Source organism: Antechinus flavipes, chromosome 5 (genome assembly GCF_016432865.1).
Source record: "Antechinus flavipes isolate AdamAnt ecotype Samford, QLD, Australia chromosome 5, AdamAnt_v2, whole genome shotgun sequence".
NCBI lineage: Eukaryota > Metazoa > Chordata > Mammalia > Dasyuromorphia > Dasyuridae > Antechinus > Antechinus flavipes.
The window spans coordinates 195,959,948-195,982,918 of record NC_067402.1 but is presented as its reverse complement, the minus strand read 5'-3'; the positions used below and the strand labels follow the sequence as shown (position 1 = coordinate 195,982,918).

At 40.4% G+C, this 22,971-nt stretch overlaps 1 protein-coding gene across 4 annotated transcripts in view; it reads right to left on the bottom strand.

The window, feature by feature from the left end:
* Nucleotides 1-22,971, bottom strand: part of IQSEC3 (IQ motif and Sec7 domain ArfGEF 3) — a 159,699-nt gene that overhangs the window by 6,293 nt on the left and 130,435 nt on the right. For 2 of the 4 annotated variants that reach the window (XM_052000637.1, XM_052000636.1), the window contains exons 6-14: nt 17,678-17,800; nt 15,607-15,773; nt 14,407-14,546; nt 12,982-13,107; nt 11,961-12,060; nt 11,584-11,745; nt 7,897-7,989; nt 4,086-4,132; nt 3,916-3,995 (exon numbers count right to left, since the gene is read on the bottom strand). In XM_052000637.1, the coding sequence (XP_051856597.1) occupies nt 3,921-3,995; nt 4,086-4,132; nt 7,897-7,989; nt 11,584-11,745; nt 11,961-12,060; nt 12,982-13,107; nt 14,407-14,546; nt 15,607-15,773; nt 17,678-17,800 (1,033 nt within the window). In that variant the 3' untranslated portion in view covers nt 3,916-3,920. The remainder of the gene's footprint in view (nt 1-3,915; nt 3,996-4,085; nt 4,133-7,896; nt 7,990-11,583; nt 11,746-11,960; nt 12,061-12,981; nt 13,108-14,406; nt 14,547-15,606; nt 15,774-17,677; nt 17,801-22,971) is intronic. The other 2 variants (XM_052000634.1, XM_052000635.1) reach the window with 1 other exon arrangement.

Here is a 22,971-nt window from a genome sequence, read left to right as displayed (position 1 = left end):
GATCAAAGTTCTAATCCTGATTTTCCCATAGAAAGTCACTGTAGTATAATTCCCCCCCCCAAAAAAAAGCCCTGTCCTGGAAGTCAGGGGGCTTAGCTGCAGTCTCAGCTCTGCCCCTTTAAAAGGCTCTAAAGCTCTGGGCAAAACTCTCCCCACTCAGAATCTCACTTCTTTATCTGTGAAATAAGAGGACTGGACTAGAGCCTTTCCAAAGTCGTTTTAAGCTGTAAATCCTAACACCTTGTCATATGGTCTTGGCCAAATGACTGAACCTCTTAAAATCAATTTCTCTCCCCATCTTTGCCTCCCCCCAAAGGGCTAGTCCTTGCAGCCTCCCATCCAGTCTCACAAAGGTGTTAGGATGAAAAAGGAGGTCAGATGGATCGACAGTGTTTGAGCCTGTCAAAGTTCCCCTGTGTTTGGGCCAAGAAGGACCTACAAATCACTGCGTGCCTGACACCCCAGATTTAATTAACTTATTTAGCACCCTCCCTACATACACACTCCTCTCACACTCATCAGGAACAAGAAAGATTAATTCCCAAAGCAGAGTCTGATTTGTGATTTTTAAAAATTCAAATAGAGCACTCTCATTTAAGGCTCAATTGATCCTGGACTGATTTGTTTAATTAGATGATGGGTTACTGAGGGAAAAAAAAAAAGCTGAGTCTCCCAGAGGTAGTGAAAAGAGTACTAATATTAGGAGATCCAAGTTTCAGCTTCAGCTCTTTTGCTGATCTTGGGCAATTCATTTAATAACTGGATTTAATATAATATTTTAAAGTTTGCAAAACCATTAATTTTTCTCATAAAAATCTCAAAATAATCCTTTGGGTTAAGTATTATAAGGATTTTTATTCCCATTTTATAGATGAGGAAACTGAGGTTTAACAAGGTTAAATAACTTACCCGTAGTCTGAACCTCAGTTGCCTTATTTGTGAAATGAGCATGTTGTATCATATTATCTACAATTTTAAGATTCTAAGCAAATTAATGAAAGGGAATTATCTACATTTTTAAGATTCTAAGCAAATTAATGAAGGGAAAATTTCCATTATCTGTAGGTTAGATGGTCCAGTTTATAGTCTTCCTCCAGATAGACAAGGTGGATTAAAAGTTGAAGAGAGAGAAAAGGGAGAAAATTGGCCAATGGGAAATTCTGAGATTTCCTGTGAACTACAGTTTCATGCTGTCTCCAAAAAGGTCAACTTGATTAAGCGCCCTTACATCTCTGACACCTGATATCTTGATTCAACTCATGTCTCAGGTACATTTCTTAGTAAGATTTCCTCTAGGTGCTTGGCTGTCCTGCATGAGCACAGCAGCTCCAAGATAGGGGTGGAAGAAGGTGTCCCTGATTTTATTGAGAAGTTAGGCTCATGATGTACCTATCCCAGGCTCTGAGCCTTAACCCATAGGTTCCCAGCCTCTGTACCTTTTGGCAGTAGATGTCTATCACCTCCCACTAGAGGTCTTCCTCTCTCCTCTATCTCCAATGAATATTTTTTGTCACTTTCTTTTCTACATAAATAACCTCTAACTTCTATCCAATCTCTCATTCTTGTTTTTTTATATCCAGTCCTTTTCCTCCAGCAGCATTTTCTGACTTTGAGACTTGCTCCAAATGGCAGGGAAGTTTACTGGAAAAATATCATGGTTAAGAAGTCAAGCCTTCTTTGTGCTGCAGAACTTTTAAGATTCTCATTGCTTAGAGAATTATTTTTAATCACTACCACTGTTGGAGGAGGATAACAAACCTTTTGTCTCTTCTTTCCCTATTGGAAACACCTTCCAGGATGAGACAACATCTATGAAGAAAAGTGGATAAATCCCTCTGATGCTGGGGTAGAGCTTCAGGAAGCTTAAGTCCTTGCTATTCCTCCCCAGATTTCTCACCTGAATGCTCACACTAAGAAAAATTTAAGAGGACTCTGGTGCAGTCCTGCCCTGCCCTCTTTCTCCATCTCCCTTTTACTCATAGATCTTCCTCATCCTTTCCTTTCCTTGCATTTCCTGAACATCTTACCTCCCCTAATATTACTCTTTCCTGATTTGTCTTCTCTTTACTCTTTCTAAACTCTTATGATCCCTCCATTGCTCCTCTTTCCATCTTTTCTTAGATTTCAAGAATGCACCCTCAAGTAAGGTTGACATGACTTCTCAGAGAAGCAATCACCATCTATTCACCAGTACCCTACCCAGTCATTTCATCCATTTTTGATAGTTGGTAAATGGAAGGCAAGATGACTCGTCCATTAAAAGCAAAACTCCTTAAGAGACCTCATTGACTCAACTACCCTCCACCCAACATTCTCCCCTCCTCACTTCCCTGATGATAAAAGAAAAAAAAAAAGAAAGAAAGTCAAGATGAAACATGGGTAGCAGGTAAGAATAGCTCAGAGAAGATGGAGAAGCGCCTGCCAGAGGGAATCGGCCAGGTAATGAGAAGGGAGGGCAGAGGAGGAGGGAGTTTGGTGGTGGTGGGGGACCAACTGACAGGCCATGGGGGTAGCAAGGGCAAGACTCTGCATAGGAAGAAAGAGGCTAGCAGGGGTCCTGGAGCTGGCTGAGGGAGATGGGCAGCCTTGCAGATAGTCACATGGCCCTTTAGGGCAGACCTAGGGGGTAAGAATGAAGTACCTGTTTGATTTTTCTCTCTGGGCAGGTCAGACTCTATGTGGGACTGACAGAACAGAGGGTGGAATTGGGAACTTGTGTTTATCTGCAAGGCTAGGGGATGGGCAGCTGCAGAGATGCAAGGGGTAGATGGAATACCCACTCTGGGAGGGGGAGAGCTTGTCAGCAGCTGGGGCTGGAAGCTCCTCTTGGATAAAGGTGCCTCCTTCAGAAAAAGGTATTGGGAGGGGTCAGAAAGAGGCATGTGGCAGGCTGGGGGTCAGGAACCAGAAAGGTAGCCATACTCTCCTGGGACATCCCAGAGATGAGGCAGGTTCAGGCAATATATCCTCCCACATATCGTGGAGAGACAGAGCATCTCCCAGTCTGTTTGGAATAGCAGGGGAGGAGCGATTGTTTGGGGACAGGAATCTTTTGATTGTTGGCTTTGGAATGAATGCAAATCTCTTCTGATAAAAAGAGATGGAGGGTGGGCAGCTTTCCATAGTAGGGGCATGGGGCTATGGACCAGCAAGTTGGGAGAAGTCTTGGATGCTAGACCCCAAGCTAGAATTTCTAGAGCCAATACTTCAGGACCGATGTACCCTGAAAGAGTATTATTGGGACAAGGCAATGGCCAGATGCTAATGCTTCCCTGTATCTCTCTACCCTCCCGCCTCCCAAGAAAATACACATTTCTCCACTAACCACTTCCTTTATCCTCCAGGAGAGTACTTCCTTGGAGAAGGGACTATCCACGGTGGGAAGAATAGCAAAACATCCAGGTGAGAAACTTCCAGATAAAAACAAGTTTTCTTTCAGTGGGAACCTCCAACTTGGTCCCTGGCCTTTGCCTTCCTCGGGGTGAATAGTTACTAACTTGGCAAAGTCCAACCCTTAAGAAACTGGCCCAGGGAGGCTAATCTACTTTCTTTCTGGAGGTGATTGCTCATGGATGAGCACAGACTCCCTTTTCTGGAGATGGGAGGAAGGAGGAGGGATCACCTAGAAGTGTCTGGAAAGTCAGGCAGGAGGAGAGTTTGAGAGAAGGACCTTTGGGGTTCTGTGGGAAGAGAAACATTCTGGGGTGGGAGGAGAGCAGCAGTGGGGATGAAGTCTGCCTGCTAGGGAGTCAGGCTTGGTGGGAAGCATCCTCATGGGAGAGCCTAGCAGCTCCATTTCCATGGGGTTAATCTGGGAGCTCAGCCCCGAGTGTCACATGTCTCGGGGGGAGGAAAAGGACAAAAACAGGTGGAAGATGCTTGTGGCTTAATTTAGCGTGGCAATAATAGCATTACCCATGCTAGCAGTAACTTTTAATTGTATCTCTCGAAATTGGTAAAATGGTCAGTCGGGCTGGGGAGGCATTGATTAATACCTGAGAAGAGAAACAACAGAGAAGGTGAGAAGAACGGGATGGGGAGGGGGCGAGAGAATTACTCACCTCAGCAACGAGGCCTCTACTTACCTCCACTGTGCTGTCCACTGCTTTCTCAGGGGCTTCCTTTCTGGGGGCTTTGAGAAGAAGGACCACAGGGCTGAGTTTTTATCTGATGCCGTAACCCCCAGACCCCCCCTTCCTTCCAAATACACTTGCCCCATGGCGTGTAAGAACCCATAAATCACCATGGCTCTAGGGAGGCTGTGCTGGGGACCCATTATCCCTCAGAGTGAGCTGCGGGACAGAGGAGGACAGCTCCTGGTTTTGACTGGGGATGGGCAGGTGGACAAATGACATCAGAAGCCTGTCATCAAAGAACTGACCTAAATGGGGTGTATCACCCAGAAAGCTGGGCTCAAGGTCTGAGGGAGAGAAGGGTTGAGATCTGCTTGTATAAATAGATGGATGAAACCCTGGTCTTCTGAAATACTGGTATAAGTACTATCACAACAAAATTAGTATATGATTCACAATCTATATAGGCAATCTATCTATCTATATATGTGTGTGTGTAGAAGAATTGAGATCTGTTTATGTAAAGAGAAGGGATTACCCACGTGGATGAAGTCCTGGGTCTTCTGAAATACTGATATAAGTAAAAGACTATCATAATAAAACTAGTACATGATATACAGTCTATATAGGCAGCCTATAGATATAGATATGTGTATGTATATAGTCCATAAAAGTGGGTTTTAAATTCCCACCTCTGAACACCAGGTTTTGTATATCTATGTATTTCTGAACATATATGTATATATAAACATCCATCTATCCATCCACGAATGCACCTGTCTATCTACTTATAAATCTATCAGGTTAAAAGCTCACTGAAGAAAGAAACTGTACTTTTTATTCTATCTCACAAGGACCCACTACTACATTTTTATGACCCTGCTGGCCCCATATGTTTTGCTTATTTTCTAATCCAATATTCCAGACATGGGACTACTGACCACCAGTGAGAGAACAGAAGACCTCCTAGGGGATAAGACAGCTGAGTCTCTTGACCTTTTAACCACTCAAATGACCAATTTCCTCTCTTTGCCTCTGTTCTTTTTTCCCCTCCAAAGAAGCATAAAGAACTATTCTGCTATGGGGTGAAGCACAAAGGAAAATTCCATTTCTAGGCAGGGGTTTGGAAAATGAATGAAAAGCCATTCTATATGCCAGAACCACTAGACTCTTATTTTTACTCTTCTATTGATAGCAACAAAACCCCATTTGGGTGAGTCAGTACTTTAGGGCTGCTAGGGCTGCTTTCCCTTCAGTAAGATGAAAATGTTCTTTTCCCCTTCCTGTGAACTTTGAGCTACTCATTAGAAAAGAAGGGTGAAGGGACTTGAGATCCTTCAAGTCCTTGAAGAACTGATGAAAAGGCATTCCGTTGCCTAGAATAAAGAAGCTAGCAAATCAAAGATGGAGGCAAGCTAGGGTGGGTTGGATGGTGTCTGTCTCTGCGAGAACACATTTCAATTTTAGTACGGAAATAGCTATGCAGACACTGAACCATGTACCTGCCACACAAAGAAATCCTACTAAAAACCATGCTGTGGGCTTAATAAGAAATTATTCTCAAGTCAAACTCAGTTACATCCAATGCATTGACATGAGAGTCTTTTTTTACCTTTTCAACCTTCAGGTTGATCCATGTATTAGCAATAGTTGAGTAAATTGTTATGACCTTATGGTGACCATCTGCCTGGGTCAATCTTCCACACCGTATTCCAGACTAGAGCCTACTGACCATTGTGGGAGAACAAAGGAAATCCAGAGGACCAGGCCACAGAATCGCCTGACCTTTTAAACTCAAGAATGGCCACTCTCTTCTTTTTGATTCTTGTCTTTTTTCTCTTCATGTCCACCCCACCATTTTTTAGCTAAATTACTCTTCAATCCAATCTAATCCAATAAGTATTTATACTTCACTTCTCTGAAGTTTGTCTGTATAATGGAACTAATAAAACTCGAACCACGTACATTACAAAATCATTGGAACAAAAAGTGCTTTGCAAATTTTAAATCTCACTATAAATGTCAGATATTATTATAGAAGAATTATTGATAATTATTATAGTTATCTCAAGAGATTTTAAGCCTGTTTCTCTTCCCTATTCTCTTTTTGTTTGAAGCAAGTGAAGAGCAGAGGAAAACTGTGTACTCTGAGGTACCACTTCATGCCTCTCAGATTGGCTAAGATGATAGGAAAGATGAGAAATATTGAAGAAAATGTGGGAAAACTGAGATGCTAACATTGTTAGTGGAGTTTGAGCTGATTTAATCATTCTGGAGAGCAATTTGGAACTATGCCCAAAGGCTATTAAACTGTGCACACTCTTTGATCCAGCAGTGCTTCTACTGGGTTTGTATCCTAAAGAGATCATAAAAGAGGGAAAGGGACACACATGCAAAAAACTGTTTGTGGCAGCCCTTTTCATAGTGGCCAGAAACTGGAAATTAAGTGGATGACCATCAGTTGGATAATGGCTAAATAAATTATGGTATATGAATACTATGGAATATTATTGTTCTGTAAGAAATGATGAGCAGGATGATTTCAGAGAAACCTGGAGAGACTTACACGAACTGATGCTGAGTGAAATGAGCAGAACCAGAAAAACATTGTACATGCAACAACAAGATTATGTTATGTCATGATCAACTCTGAAGGACTTGACTTTTTCCAACAATGAGGTGATTCAGGCCAATTTCAATAGATTTGTGATGATGAGAGCCATTTACATCCAGAAAGAGGACCATGGGGACTGAATATAGATCACAACACAGTAATTTCACCTTTTTTGTTGTTATTTGCTTCCCTTTTCACTTTTTTCCTTTTTGATCTCATTTTTCTTGTGCAGCATGATAAATGTGGAAATATGTATAGAAGAATTGCATATGTTTAATATATATTGTATTACTTGTTGTCTAGGAGAGGGAGTGGGAGGAAGGGAGGGGAAAATTTGGAACACAAGGTATGAAAGATGAAAGTTGAAAACTATCTTTGCATGTATTTTGAAAAATAAAAAGCCATTATCATTTAAAGAAAAAGAAAGAAAAACTATGTTGGCTGCTGGCTTTTGATGGGTAGTCTGAGGGCAAAAGGGACATATGTACAAAAACAATACAAAATCTGCACTGACTTGAATTTGTGGGACTGAATAATTTGAGAAAACATTTTTGAAAATGCATTAAAGGATAATCTAGAAAGAATGGTGCAAATGTACTAAAATGTAGAAGTGGCAAATCTGCCTGAACTCTTTTTTTCTTTTGCCTCTCTACAGAAGAGTGACTTATACTATGGTATTTTAGCTTATGAGAGAATGTATAGCTGGGACACTTAAAAATAATGGAAGATTAGGACATTTCTCTCATTCTTGTTTCCTTTCCTTAAGCCACCAAAATATATATTCTCCTGAGGTTTCTAAAAGAAGGTTTTATGAATAACTGAATAACATTATCAATCCTCTATGGCACTGCTGTTTTTCAGAAAGTTCTAAAAATCTCACCTTTGGTGACGACAATTGGGCCTTTTTTTGGCCTCCATGGACTGGTAATAAAACCTCATTGAAATGAATAGCATTTGGGGGTCTTATTTTTCCCTTTAATGGGAATTTCCTCCCTCCTCTTTCTGTGAACTTGGAGCTCTTAATTAGAAAAGGGAAAGGAGAATCTGGAAACTGCTTTTTTCAAAATAATGTCCCAGAAAACCAAAGCTATTGCTCTTGATGAGGTTCCTCATAGAGTTTAAAATTCTGACATTTTTCTGTAGTTGGGTAGGAGACAAGTGTTCGGAGGGTCTGGCCTTGGATGGCCAAGACATGGAGCAGCTGCTTACCTATAGGAGATCCTTGCTTTGATTGTGGGTCAGGTTGAGTTCCACTGGACTTAAATGAAAGCGTCTTGGTTCCCTGCTGCTTCTCCAGCTCCCCTGAGTGATGAGAACAAAGTGAAAAGAAAGCAAGCACGAGATGGAAGTTGGAAAGAGATGCAAAGAGAAAATATAATGGGAAGAAGGAGGAGGAAGAGGAAGAGTGCCCAATAGAGCTAGAAGAAGCAAAAACTGAGCCCAGGGCTGGTGTTCAGACTTTCTAAACCTGAATCTGCAGCCGGAGCTGAACCAAACACATCTCAACTTGTTGAGAATTTGATCCCCAGGACTAGCATTGCCAAAAGCAAACAAATTACCTCTAATCCACAGGGAATTAAAAGCTACTAAGATCAATTATGGTACTTTTGAATTTCTCCCTGACTCCAAATAAATGCATTTTTAAATGAAGTTGTTTTTTTTTCCCCAAAGAGTCAGTTTAGTCACTTTTCTGTTGTCTAACTCTTTGTCACACTGTTTAGGATTTTCTTGGCACTGGGTACTGGAATGGTTTGCCATTTCCTTCTTCAGATTCTTTTTCAGATGAGGAAACTGAGGCAGATTAGCTTGCCTGCATCACACAGCTAATCAGTGTCAGAGTCTGAATTTGAACTTAGGAAAATGAGACTTCTTGACTCCAGATCTGGTGCTCTATCCACTGGTACCACATAGCTGCCCCCTTTTCAAAGAATTGTTCTTTTTGAATCCAAGACATTTTTTCCTAATTATCTCCTTTTTCATCTCTCTTTCCTTCCTTCTTTCTTATCTTTTTCTTTTAACTTTTCTTGTCTTTTTTTTTTTTACTCTTCTCTTATCTTCCCTGTTACTGCTAAACACTTTCTTGACTCATTTGCTCTTTGCACTATCTGAATAAGATGATCAGCACCTTACAAACAGATTCTAACAATATTTGTGCATTCATATTTTCTAAAGAAATTTTGCTACTGATTAGGAAAGGGAAGGGGAGCTAGAGCTCCACCAAAGACTACTTTAATGCATCATCATGATGGGTGTCATTATAATATAAGCTTTTAGATGCTACACAGCAAAAAAAGCCCAGTGCAAGACTGTGTGTCGGTTATCCAAGGCCCAGCCGAATTAAGTAGAGTTTTAGGATGAGGAGATGAGCCACTGGGCAACAAATAAATGTTTGTGGTCTGAGATAGACAGACATACACACACAAATGTGTGTACAAAAGTATTTTGTGTGTGTATGAACATACTTTTTTTTTGGCAGAAACTTATGCAACTACACACAAATTTATACACAATTGTACACCTACACAAGGATACAACTCATGAGAATTGCTTATTAAGTTTGTTAGAAGAGAGATTGTGATGTCTATTAGTCAAGGGAGAATACATTCTGATTAAATCATTGACTTTTGAAGTGCTGAAATAAATATTTGCTTCTCAGTACTTTCCTAAATAATATTGGTTGCTTTTAGCACTATCAGGTCTAGAAAATTTTGGGCAGGGGACATTTAAATAGTTTATTAGATCAGAACAGAACCTGAGAAGAGGTAGTATTCCTGCCCATCTATTCTTCTCAGGGGAAGAATATCTGAAAAGAACATATTATTGTTTTTCTGGGTAAAATTGTAGAAAAGAATACTAGAAAGGAAATTCTAAAGAATACATTTCAGAAACAAAAATCAAAGAAAATGATAAATTTTATTTTCATGTATTTTAGTTTTCTCTTAATTTTTTTTACTTTACTATTATTTGACAGATTTTCTAGAATAAAAAAATGTATCCATCTATAGTGAATGTCAGATAAACTATGCAGGAGAAAACCAGACCACAGAGTCAGAGAAGCAGGGCAATAGGTATTACCCCTAAAGAAGTAACATAGTTAAAGGGGAACAAGGTTTTTCACTTTTCAAAAATGTTGTCTTTATTAATTTAGAAAATTTTCCATTCAGTTGTCTATATCACTGAAAAGAAGTATTTTTTATCTGTAGCAGTCATTCATGTTTCTTTTACTTAATTAATTTATCTTTAGTTATCTTTTTTCCCTTAAGAGACATATGTAATATATTATGATACTATAAAATTTAACAAATGGACATTCATGCCTCGCTGGTTGTGTTTATGTTTCTTAAATAAAAAATAATTAGTGAATCACTTTCAACTAGGAACTAAACATAACTTTCACATCAAACTGGAATTTAAAAATATCATGCCAGCTGCACCAGAATCAAATGAATACTTTATTTGGTTGGGGTTCCTTGCTTAAAATTGGGTTAAAGTCCTTGCTCTGTTTCTTATTTGTTGTGTGATCTTGAGTAATTTATTTAAGCTCTCTGAAGTTCATTTTTCTCACAGGGACTACCTTAAAGGGTTGTGGTCATATAATGTATATGAAAGCTTTTAATGACAAGGTATATAAATATCATTATTCATTAAGTATGTATATACATGTACACACTTGAGAAAGGAAGAAATAAATAGTATAATTTTTTTGTCCACCACTTCCTACTTTCTAGACTTCTTTTTTGATGTGGGAAGCAAAGCGGGATGCAAAGAAAAAGGGAAGCATATGGGGTCATGTGTGCGTGTGTGTGTGTGTGCGCACGCGTGTGCAAAATTAAAGGTGCCAAAAGAACAAACGTTCCCGCTCTCCTAGAATATCTTTCTGTCTGTCTCCCCCTCTGTCTCTGTCTCTGTCTCTGAATTCTGTTTGTCTGTCTCTTCCTTCTTTGTTTTTGTCTCTTTGTGTCTATCTATCTCTTCCCCTTTTATTTTCGTCTCTCTGTGTCTGTCTGTCTCTCCCCCTCTGTCTCTCTCTGTGAATTCTCTCTTTCTCTTTCCCCCTGCTTCTGTATGCCTGTCTCTTCCCCTTTGTCTCTGTCTCTTTCTGAATTCTGTTTGTCTATCTCTCTCCTCTTTTGTTTTTGTCTCTCTGTGTCTGTCTGTCTGTCTCTTCTCCCCTCTCTCTCCCTCTGTTTTTGTCTCTCTGCATCTGTCTGTTTCTCTCCCTCAGTCTCTGTCTCTCCCTGAATTCTCTCTCTTTCTCTTTCTCCGTATTTCTGTATGTCTGTCTCTTCCCCTTTGTCTCTGTCTCTTTCTGAATTCTGTTTGTCTGTCTCTCTCCCCTTTTGCTTTTGTCTCTCTGTGTCTGTCTGTCTGTCTCTTCTCCCCTCTCTCTCCCTCTGTTTTTGTCTCTCTGCATCTGTCTGTCTGTCTGTCTTTTCCCCTCTCTTTCCCCCTGTTTTTGTGTTTCTGTCTATCTGTTTCTCTCCCTCTGTTTCTGTCTCTCTCTGAATTCTCTCTCTTTTTCTTTCTCTGTGTTTCTATATGTCTGTCTCTCCCCCTTTGTCTCTGTCTTTCTCTGAATTCTGTTTGTCTCTCTCCCTCTGTTTTAGTCTTTCTGCATCTGTCTGTCTGTCTATCTCTTCCCCCCTCTCTCTCTCCCTCTGTTTTTGTCTTTCTGCATCTGTCTGTCTGTCTATCTCTTCCCCTCTCTCTCTCCCTCTGTTTTTGTCTCTCTGCATCTGTCTGTCTGTCTGTCTCTTCCCCTCTCTTTCCCTCTCTGTTTTTGTGTTTCTGTCTATCTATTTCTCTCCCTCTGTCTCTCTCTCTCTCTGAATTATTTCTCTCTTTCTCTCTCTCCCCCTCCACCTGTGCAGTCAGGGAATACATTGGCAGCCTTACATTCAATTCGGATCTGCTCCAGCTCTGTGACCTCAGCGATGGATTCTTTCAAGTCTTCCACAAACTTCTGCATCTCCTCTGAACCCAGGGCACAGAAATGCAATACCTGCTTCTTTTCTGAACCTGACACTGGAGTCACCAGTGTGATGCCATGGGAATGATCTGGAAAATGAATACAGGGACACGCACATGCAGTGAGAAAGGAAAACAGGTAGCGTTAGCCTGGGGTGGAGAGTAAGAATAGGCTTTTTTGCAGGACTCATCCTCTGACCCTTTAAAGTAGTCTCATAAACCACCTTCCCTTCCTCATCCCCTATACATCCCCTGAAATGAATGACTACCCATTGTCATCATTTCTGGCTCTGAGACAGACTTACACTCGTTTTCAAAAAGGTGGAACTGCATCCCTAGCAGGCCCACTGACTTGCAGAAAGTATACGTGGAGGAAGTCTTCTTCTTTGGGCAAAGCTTGAGGATCTGCCCGAGAAAGAGAGTCAGATAGACACACACACACACACACACACACACACACACATACACACACACAGAGACATCCACAACAAAGCATATAAATATGCATGCAGATGTTTATATACATATATAAAACAAGTAGACACAGACAGACATATAGAGAGATATCAAAGTTAGGCAGTCAGCCTTTCCCTAAGACCTGAACCATCTTTCCAGCTCCTCTGTTTATTATGATGGGAGACCTTTAGCATGCTTCTTTCCCCTTCCATGTTTAAATTTTTTTTTAATTCTTTATTGATAATAATGGTTGGGACACTTTCACCAACTGAAAAGAAGAACAGGGCTGGCAAATCAGCATGAGAGCAAATTCCTCCTTTTAACCGGAGAAACGGATCTCCATTGGCCCCTTGGAGGCCTCCTTTTCCCAACTATGATATGACCTCTTATCCCAGATTTCCCAAATTTCAGAGTTGGAAGAGATCTTATAGTTCGTTTAATCTAATGTCTGGCATGGGGGTCTCAGAAGAATTATCTGTTACTTTGGGTCTTCAATTGGCATGTGGATGACCATGTGGATGGAGAGGCAGAGGGGAAGTGGGAAGGAAAGAGGGAAAGGAGAAGAGGAAGAGAAAGACAGAAGGGGAAAGAAGAAGGGGAGGAAAGAAGAAAAAGATAGAGGGAAAAGAAGAGAAGAAAAGAAAAAAAGAGGAAAGGAGAGAGCAGAGAAAGAGGGGGAAAGGGAGAGAGAAAGAGAAGGGAAGAAGGAAGGAGGGATAAAGACAGAGAGAGAGAGAGAGACAGAAAAGGAGAAGAAGAAGAATGGAGGAGAGAGAAAGAAAGGGAGAGAAAGAGAGATAGAGCGAGAACACTTGCTCTATAGCCCACTGAGTGATGGCCTAGCCCTCCCAGGCGCCCAGGCCTTCTCACCACCAGCAGGTCATTGAAGAGGAACACCTCCCTTTGGTGGGCTGCTTGCTTCTGTAACTTGTTCACATCAGTCACTTCAAAGAGACGGCTGCAGCAGACCAGGCGTCGGTGTGGGACTGACAGCACCTGGGCAAACAGAGGGATAGCAGATGATGGAAGAGAAGAGGGGGAAGAAACGAGCCCTGACCACAGACCAGACTCACAGAATATTAGAGCTAAAAGGGACCTTTAGATCTTTTTGTCCAACTCTCATTTTAAAGATGGGGAAATTGAGTCCAGAAAGGTGGAATGATGTGTCCTTATAGAGAGCCCTAACTCTTTTGACTCCAAGACAGGATTCTTCCTGCTGTGCCATATTCAATCCTTTGGAAGCTCCACTGTGGAGCTTGGGGTGAAGAATTTCCTGAGGGAAGTCAGCCTCGGTGAAAGAGGAACTTTACAATGGAGAGAATAGAGCAGAGAAGGAAAGCAAAGCTTTTTCCTTGATCTCCACACCACAGAAGATGGACTCACAGAATATTAGAGGTAAAAAGATCTTGCAGATCACGTGTTTTGATCTCTTCATTTGATAGATGAAGACACTGAGACAAAGTGACTTGCTCAAGCGCACATTAGTGGTAAAGCTGGGATTAAAATTCACACCAGTGACCTCCCCACTACAGTAAATGGAGAATCACAGGATTATAGGATTTTAGAACTAGAGAGAACCCAATAGATCTTCTAATATAACTCATTTAATAGCCTCTTAATCCCTGAGTGCCATGATTTCTGCAACTGGAAAATGGGGATTTTAACAGCACCCACTTCCCAGGTTTGTGGTGAAGAATAAATGAGTTAATGTCTGTAATGTTACTTAGCATAGTGCCTGGCAATAGCAGGCACTTAACAAATCCTTGTTCCTTCCTCTAGTTGAAAAAACTGAGATCCAGACAAATTAGATGACTTTCCCCCATGTCATACAAGTAGTAATGATAGTATTAGGGTTTGAACACAAGCCCAGTGATGGCAAAGACAGAACTCCAGTAAAGCATTTTTTTATTCTACCACAGAGCTTCCAATCTCAAGGAAACTCAGAGCTATTAGGATTTGCTGCCCAGGATGAAGGTTTTCTTCCTAGTCCCCCAGATACACAAAACCATCTGAGAACATCAACAATTCATCCTGTCCTGAGGAAGACGATTCCAAGAGCTCTCAGTGATGCAACCCCGTGGACCACCCAGAACCATTTCATCTCAACTTTAGGGTCCAGCAAAAGGGTGAGAGAGAATGACAGCAGAGAATGGACAAGAGAAGGAAAGACAAAGCAAAAGGAAGAGATTAGGAGTCAATCAGGAGAGAAGAATTGAGACCCGAGGGAAGAAGAGAACAGTCCCTTGTGCAAAGCAGATACTTCCTATGTGGTCTAGTCTGATGCTTCTGACTTACTGTTTTCATGCCCACGATGGACTTCTCCACCTTGGTGACATAGGTGACATGGTCCTCATTGGATTTCAGTTCCTTCTGTTGAATCCTTTCATAGATGCCCACCACCAGCTCTCGGGGTATGTCGGCTCCATCATCCACACCTAGGAGAACAAGATGTATATATAATATACATTATATACACACATACACAATATACATACATGATACACACATATATACATATGACATAGGTATATATACATATGTGTGTGTATGTGTATGTATATATATGTTGACAAACTAAGCAAAAGAGGAAACTTTTGATAAAATTATTTTCTCTTCAAAGGGGGCAAGGGACTTTGATGTGATGGAAAGCAGAGAAGGTCACTGAATTCCCAGAAAGTATGAAAGACAATAGCATCATTTCTCCTATAAGACAGCTCTGCGCCTTTTGAGACAGCACACCTTTGGTACCCCTTCCTCCCACAAAATCTTCTTCCATGTTTCCTTCAACTCAAATATGATGTTTCTAAAGTTAGCCGAATAAACAGGCTTTGTCCTTGTCCTTGACCTGAAAAAAAGGCTTTGAGCAGGGAAGAAAGAAGGAAAGTGAATGAATACACACCCCAATTCTAGGATTCTTTTGGTAGGCTTCCTTTGTTCCCCATCATTGGTTCTGTGGTTCGAGGGCAGCTGAGAAAAGTTAGAGCTGGTAGAGCTCATAAAATGATCTTTTAGATGGCTTAAATGAGATGGGACTGGGATTTGATGGCAGAATATTGGAAGGAGAAGGGAACTTCAGAGATTCTAATTCAATTCCTTTATTCTAAAGATGAGGAAAGAGGAACCGAGTAAGGTAGAATGATTTATCCCAAATCACAAATACAGGGGAGAATTGGGCATTCTTGGTCTGTGCTGACAAAGGTGAGCTGGAATGCAGGGAATGGAAAGGGTGGGGGACATTTGTCTAAGGTCTATAGGGGGAAGCACTATATGGTCAGGAAGATGATCATGGAAGTTCTGACTAAGGATCTGGCAGCTTCATGGATGTAGACTCAGTATTTCTGAGTGGAAGGGGAAGAAGCAAGGAGACACAATACCTGTACCACTAAGGGGAGGTCACACTCAAGACATTCCGCCTGTACTTCCCCATTCCCTTGGAGTTAACAGTTCTAGCACTTATAGAACAGGATTAAAAAAAAATAACTACTATCTTTGTACCTCTTAGGTTCCGGATGAAATCCTCCAGCATCATCTTTCGGTCAGGCTTGATATTGGGACTATACATGTCCGTGTTGAGGAGGATGATGGCAAAGGCGAGGATGAAGATGGTGTCAGGGTTGTGAAACTGCTGGACTACTTCGGGATTGCACATGCAGTAGCGCTGGCTTGGGGAAACATATAGAACATGTCACTGAGACCTCCTGTCCTTTCTCCTTAAGCTACAGTAGTACATGTATAAGAACTTCCCAAAAGGGAGATAGCAGCATGGACGGCACAGGAGCCTGGGATCTTTAGATATATGGCCAATTTTTGTATAAGAACTTCCCAAAAGGGAGATAGCAGCATGGACGGCACAGGAGCCTGGGATCTTTAGATATATGGCCGATTTTTGTATAAGAACTTCCCAAAAGAGAGATAGCAGCATGGACGGCACAGGAGCCTGGGATCTTTAGATATATGGCCAATTTTTGTATAAAACTTCCCAAAAGGGAGATAGCAGCATGGACGGCACAGGAGCCTGGGATCTTTAGATATATGGCCAATTTTTGTATAAAACTTCCCAAAAGGGAGATAGCAGCATGGACGGCACAGGAGCCTGGGATCTTTAGATATATGGCCGATTTTTGTATAAGAACTTCCCAAAAGTGAGATAGCAGCATGGACGGCACAGGAGCCTGGGATCTTTAGATATATGGCCGATTTTTGTATAAGAACTTCCCAAAAGGGAGATAGCAGCATGGACGGCACAGGAGCCTGGGATCTTTAGATATATGGCCGATTTTCATTTTGTTCTAGCATACTTACTCTTTGTAACATTCACAGACACTTATGTGCATGTTTATACACACATGTGTATAGTACATGATATATTATGACATATATGTATACATAGTGCATTTGTGTATTATCTGTTGTGTGGTGTGTATGACTGTTTATATTATATTATATGTAATATATAATAATATATTATATGTATTGCATGCATATGCATGTGTACATGTGTCAGTATCCATATGTATATGTGTGTGATATAAATATGCGTCTGTAGATAGATTATTTGCTTGACTGTTCATAGCTTATCATCCTTTCTTATGTTACTTTTGTTTCCCTAACTAGACTATATTCTCCAGGATGGAGGGACCATTTCTTATATTCCTTCACATACCCCACAGTGCTCTCAAGCCTTTGTGACTTGGCTCCTCCAGTTCTCTAGGTGTGGAATGACATTCTTGCTCTTCTCCCGCTGAATCCCTAACCATTTATTAAAGCCCAATTTAAATAAATGGCACTTCCTCCAGAAACATTCCCTGGATTATTCTAGTTGATAGAAATGGTGGATCTATGTTTGTATCTCTGTAATGCACTTCCTAGTGTCATATTTATGCCGATGTAGGGGTTTGTGTTGGTACTTTATCTCCCTACTAGGCTTTTTGTTGTTTCCAGTCATTTCAGTCCTGTCTGACTTTTTATGACCCTATTTGGGATTTTCTTGGCAAGACACTAGAGTGGTTTGCCATTTCCCTCTCCACCTCACTTTACAGATGAGGAAACTGAGGCAAACACCGACTTCCCCAGGGTCACACAGCTACTATGTAGCCAGATTTGAACTCAGGTTTTCTTGACTCCAGGTCTGACATTCTGTCCACTGTGCTCCCGAGCTGAACTATACTAGATTATAAACTCCATGAGGTCAGAAATCTCATTCTATCCAAACTTTTTCTTACCCTCAGACCCCAACACAATACTCTGCATGGAGTTAATGTTTTGATAAACAATTGCTGTTTCAGCCTTGCTCCAATAGGCAAAGACTTGATGACTGACTGATTAGTTGACATGGTTGCCTGAGGGACGGGGAGTAGAGAAAGTCTTCATGATGCTCCCCTCTTCCCCCATTCCCAAATGTTATGGATATTGATCTTTTCCCACTTCCTTCCTACTGTCACCAAATGCTGGCTATTTTCCCACAATCTGAGGCGCTTCCTTTTCTTCCCCCTCCCCCAGAATTTTCTTTCCCAAAGATTCTGGGATTTAGACGGGATTTGGGGTCAGATCCCAAGGACACTCCTACCTGAAAGCTTCGATGAGCCGCTCCACCTTCTGGGCCTCCCCTTGGACCCGGATGTGGGCCTGGAATTTCCTCAAGGCCTCGTCTAGTTCCATGTTGGAAAAGTCCATTTCATCCACCACACAGCTTGGGGGAATGGGTAGGGGGCAGAGACAGGATAGGAAAGGGAGATGGTCAGAACAGGTTCCATCATGTAAAACTTCTCCACATCAAAGGGAAGTTCCAGCCATATGGAATACAGATCAACCTCTCCTTCACTCTGTGGAAACCCCATTCCATTTCATAGGCGGTAGCTTTTATAGCCTATGGATAGTGGGTGGGAGAATGAAAAAGAAGGAAGAAGATGACCCCATCATTCTTTCCAGTTGTTATTCCAAAGCCAAACAGAAATTAGGCAATAAGTGTGAAGACATTGTACTAAGCCTTCAAAAAATTAAACAAGAAACAAGCACTTATTAAGTGCCTATATTCAATATATATATATTGACAATGAGCATATAGAGAGAAACCAGTCCTAGAATCACTAACTGCCTTAGCCAGAAATGCCATAATTTAAACTCAAAGTTGAATGACCAGGATTTAAATTTCAGCTGTTCCATTTATTGGGATATGATTATAGCCAAGTTACTCAATTGCTCTGTCTTGAAGTCTTTCACTTCTGAAAATGTCTCCCACAATGCCTTCATGTTTTTGAGAGGATTGAGTCTGATAATGTATAATGCATATTTTTTATACTTTGTTAATAGCTATGACATTTAACCTCTCTGCCTCACTTTCTATATCCCTAAAATGGGGGTAATACTAGCATCTCTTTCCCAGGATTGTTATGAGGATCAAATGAGTTAATATTTGTAAAGTACTTTGCAAACCTTAAACAGCATTTATGTAAATGCTAGCTATTATTATTATTATTAATTCCCCATCACACTTTGTGTTATTTTGATCTGCTATAATTTTCCTCTGGTTTGGATTTGGATTTCCCTTTTAAGCCTTTACTCACATACATTGCACACATTAGGTACATCTGAGAACCAAAATCAGATCTTCACCCACACATTCATTCCTCAGGCTTCTTGATAATACAGAAGGAATTCTTTCCCCTTACCCAGAGGGATTCTGGCAGGGCAGCCCTGGGCAGAGTTGTAAAAATAAGTATGTCTTCAGGAATTTTCTTATATATTCCATTTTCCTGGCATGATGTTTTCTTTTTAATCCCTTTAAATTACCTTTTTTTTTCTCCCCTTTCCACCAAACACATACACATATATGTACATATACATATACATGAAAAAAGATAGAATTCTCAGTTTTTTTCTCAGATTTCTCTTCCAGTTTTAAATCCTTTCATCCTGTGATCTCTAACCCTTCTTGCAATTGCTTCAGAGTTCAAGTTCTTCCAGGGCAGGTTCTTTCTACCAGCTCACAGTTTATTCACCAAGAATGAAAAAGCTAAGTCCCAAGAAGCAAGATGAGCTATCCATGGAGAATTGTTTGTTTGCCTGCCTGATTTCCCTTTTCCTTCAACCTGAAGTTTATCACAGGAGCCATTAAAGGTAGTTTATGGAGCTGAAGAAGCTTTCAGAGCTGTGTGGTTTTCTCCCCACCCTTAGCTTTCCCTCTCTCACCCCAGCCTGCTTTCCCCTTCAATCTTCTTTCCTTTGGTTATTTTTATAGTCCCACATGATTGCCAGAGGCTCTGTCAAGCTACACTGAGCTCACTGGTTTGACAAGAAGATATGGCTCTATGCCAGTCTCACCTGTCCTCCATTCCCTGGAATTCACAGGATAACAAAATTGAGTGCTAGAAGGTGCCCTAGAATGCATCCTAACCCTTTCATTTTACAGATGTGTAAACTAAATCCTTAAAAGGTCAAGAGACTTGGCCAGCATCATAGGCAGTGTCAGAGCTGTTTTCTGTTTGAGTCCCTGTTTCTGACTCAAAAATCCATTGTTCTTTTCACAAGACTTTTCCCCCTCTTTTTCCATGTCTAGCACACACAGCCCTTCCTTTTTAACCTTGGTCTTTGTCTTTTTCCAGGAGAGAATGAAAGAATATATCAGAGGCTTGTCAAGTAGACTAGAATTTTGCAGGATTCATAGATTTAGAATTTTAAGGGACCTTAGTGATTATCCAGTCCAATTCCTTCATTTATGAATCAAGAAATAGAGAAGTTCAGTAAGGCTGAGACTGACATTTATCTCTTCATTTTGTCTGTAACTTCTCCTAAATAAATATATTTTTGACAAAAACAAACAAACAAATGAGTGAATGAATAAATAAATAGATTAGCAAGGGAATGAATGGCTAAATGAAGAAAGAAAGAAAGAAAGAAAGAAAGAAAGAAAGAAAGAAAGAGAAAGAAAGAAAGAAAGAAAGAAGAAAGAAAGAAAGAAAGAAAGAAGGAAGGAAGAAGAAGAAAGAAGAAAGAAAGGAAGGAAGGAAGAAAGAAAGAAAGAAAGGAAGGAAGGAAGGAAGGAAGGAAGGAAGGAAGGAAGAAAGAAAGAAAGAAAGAAAGAAGAAAGGAAGGAAGAAAGAAAGAAAGAAAGAAAGAAAGAAGAAAGGAAGGAAGGAAGGAAGGAAGGAAGAAAGGAAGAAAGAAAGAAAGAAAGAAAGAAAGAAAGAAAAAAGAAGGAAAGAAAGAAAGAAAGAAAAAGAAAAAGCCTAGTCAGAAGCAGAGATCCTCCATTCTCAGGCTCTACTTCTCCAAGCTCTCCTTATCCCAGATCAAATCTTGAATAATTTGCTTCCTTTACTTTCATGAACCTCGGTTATAGATGTGTGTTGAAGAAAGGGTCAGAATAGAGATCAGATAATGACAAAGGTCTGCAAAATACAGATAGCATTATTTTCTTTAAAATGTTTCCTATTGTGTAATTTGTATTTCTATTGTAATATTAACATCATTATCATCATCAATAGTATTTATATAATACTTGAGGTCTGCAAAGGATTTACAGATATTATCCTGTTTGATCCTCACAACAAGTCTAGGAGGTAGATGCTATTATTATCTTCATGTTACAGTTCAGGAAACTGAGGCAGACAAAAGTTTAGTGACTGGTCCAGCATCACACAACTAGTAAGAGACTGAGGTTGGGATTAGAGCTCAGAGCTTTGTGATTCCAGCCCTAGCACTTTTTTCCATTTTGCCCCCTACCTACCTCTACATGAGAAGAGGAGGGATGATCAATTTCCTATGTTGGAATCACTAGTAATTGCTCTGTTTTTCTCTATCTTTTTATGGTCCTCATCCTCTCCACAAAGAGATAAAGACTATGAGTCAGTTTAGTCCAGAGAGAATCTTACAGAAGGGGTTTGTGTGAGGTGAGAGGGAATGATTGGTGGCAAGCAGCCAAAGAGTTAGATTTGACCCAGAGCTCCCCTCCTTTCTGAGGTCTGCCCAGTCAAGAGTTAAGACCTTGATGGCTCTCTTGGACAGAGTGTTAGTGTCTTGGAATCACTGCCTGTAAAGGGCTGTAGCTAAAACAAAGACATTTTCTATTCTCCCTCAGAGTGGTGGGGACCAGAATTTTGTTCAGTTATAAAAACTGATGACTTATCTAGGCATTTGATCTGGAAAAATGGACAGTAAAAGATTCTGATTACAACCAAGAAAAGAAGTAGAAACAGTTGAGGTTTACTCAGGATATTGATAGAGATGGAATTATGATGACAGGAAAGAAATTAAAGGAAATGATGATAGGGAGAGGACTTGATCTACAAATGGTAGGCAGAGGAGCAGAGCTGAAGCACCATGAAGTAAAACTCTAAAATCCCCACATAGGTAGATAATTTTTTTTTCATGACAAGATTGCTGACTGGAAGGGAACCTAAACGAAGAGAGAATGAATCAGAGAGGGGAATGTGTAGTTGTCTCATCCTCAAGTCCATAGTGAACAGCAAAGCAATGCTAATTCTATAGTCTTTCAGCGAGAAGAAGGGGGCATCCATCTGGGGGAGGGGGTGAGGAGGAGGAAGGAGGAGAAAAGTTGGAATAGAAAGTTTTGCAAAGGTCAATGCTGAAAAATCACCCATGCTTATGTCTTGTAAATAAAAAGCTATAATAAAAAAAAAGAAGAAGAAGGGGGCATCTTCTTTCATGACGAGAGTTATATCTTCATGGATAATATCCTGCCTCAAGAGAAGGGACATTTGAAAATTTGAACTCCTATTGGTAAATGGTACCCAGAAGGCTTGTAAGAGGTACACAGGGACCCAGAGATAGAAGGGCACAGTGAATAGAAGGAGATTGAATGAGAGAGAGAAGGGGCAGAATGGAAATCATATGATTTATGTAATTTTTACCTTGGAAGACATTTTGAATCTATTAAAATGATGTTCAATAGGCATAATTTAGGTTCAAAAATCAGACTGTCTGAAAAAGATCTGGAGGCTTCAGTGGGCTTCATTAACTTTTGTGGCTGCCATATCACTCCATTGATTCATACTAAGCTGGCAGCTCACTGAGTGCCATTTGCCAACTGGCATTCAAATTTCTCTTTTCTTGAGGCAGGATATTGTCTATGGAGATATCTAACACCCATGATGAGACAAGTTGGTCTTTTGCCCTCTTTCTTCTTGCTTAAAGACTATAGAATTAACATTGCTTTGTTGTTCACCTGTTACCTCCATAATGGAGTCACCACACATTCTTCTCATTTATGAACCCTTCATTGAATTGTAAAAACAAAAGAAAATGAAAACAAAAAACTTATGTTTAACCACGCTTTTCCTATCTTGCACTGGAAAAGCTGATTTTTAAAATTCAAATTATGCCAAATTATTTTTCGATTTAGCCCTATGTACTAAACTCTTTGGACCCCAATTCTGCCATTTAGTATGTTAGAGATTTCCTCCAACTGAGAAAAAAGATCCACTTCCTTGGTCTCTTGGGGACAGAACCTAAGACCTACATACACTAACATTAGAAGGGACTTGAGAGAAAACCTAATTTTTACATATGAGAAAACTGGTACTTAGAAACAAGAAGCAGTGGATAGAGTCAGAAAGACCTGAGTTCAAATGTAGCCTCAGAAACTATAACTTTGTGACCCTGGATATCACTTAACTTCTATTTGCCTCAGTTTCCCCATCTGTAAACTAGACATAGTAATAGCCCCTACATCCCAGAGATGGTGTGAGGATCCCATAGGATGCCTGGCATATAGTGGGTGCTATATAAATGCTAGCTATTACTATTATAATTAAGAAATAACTTGTCTAAGGTCACACGAGATAGTAGTGTCAAGATCCAAACTGGGTCCCCTTGCACTAAATTTAAAGCCTTTTTCACTAA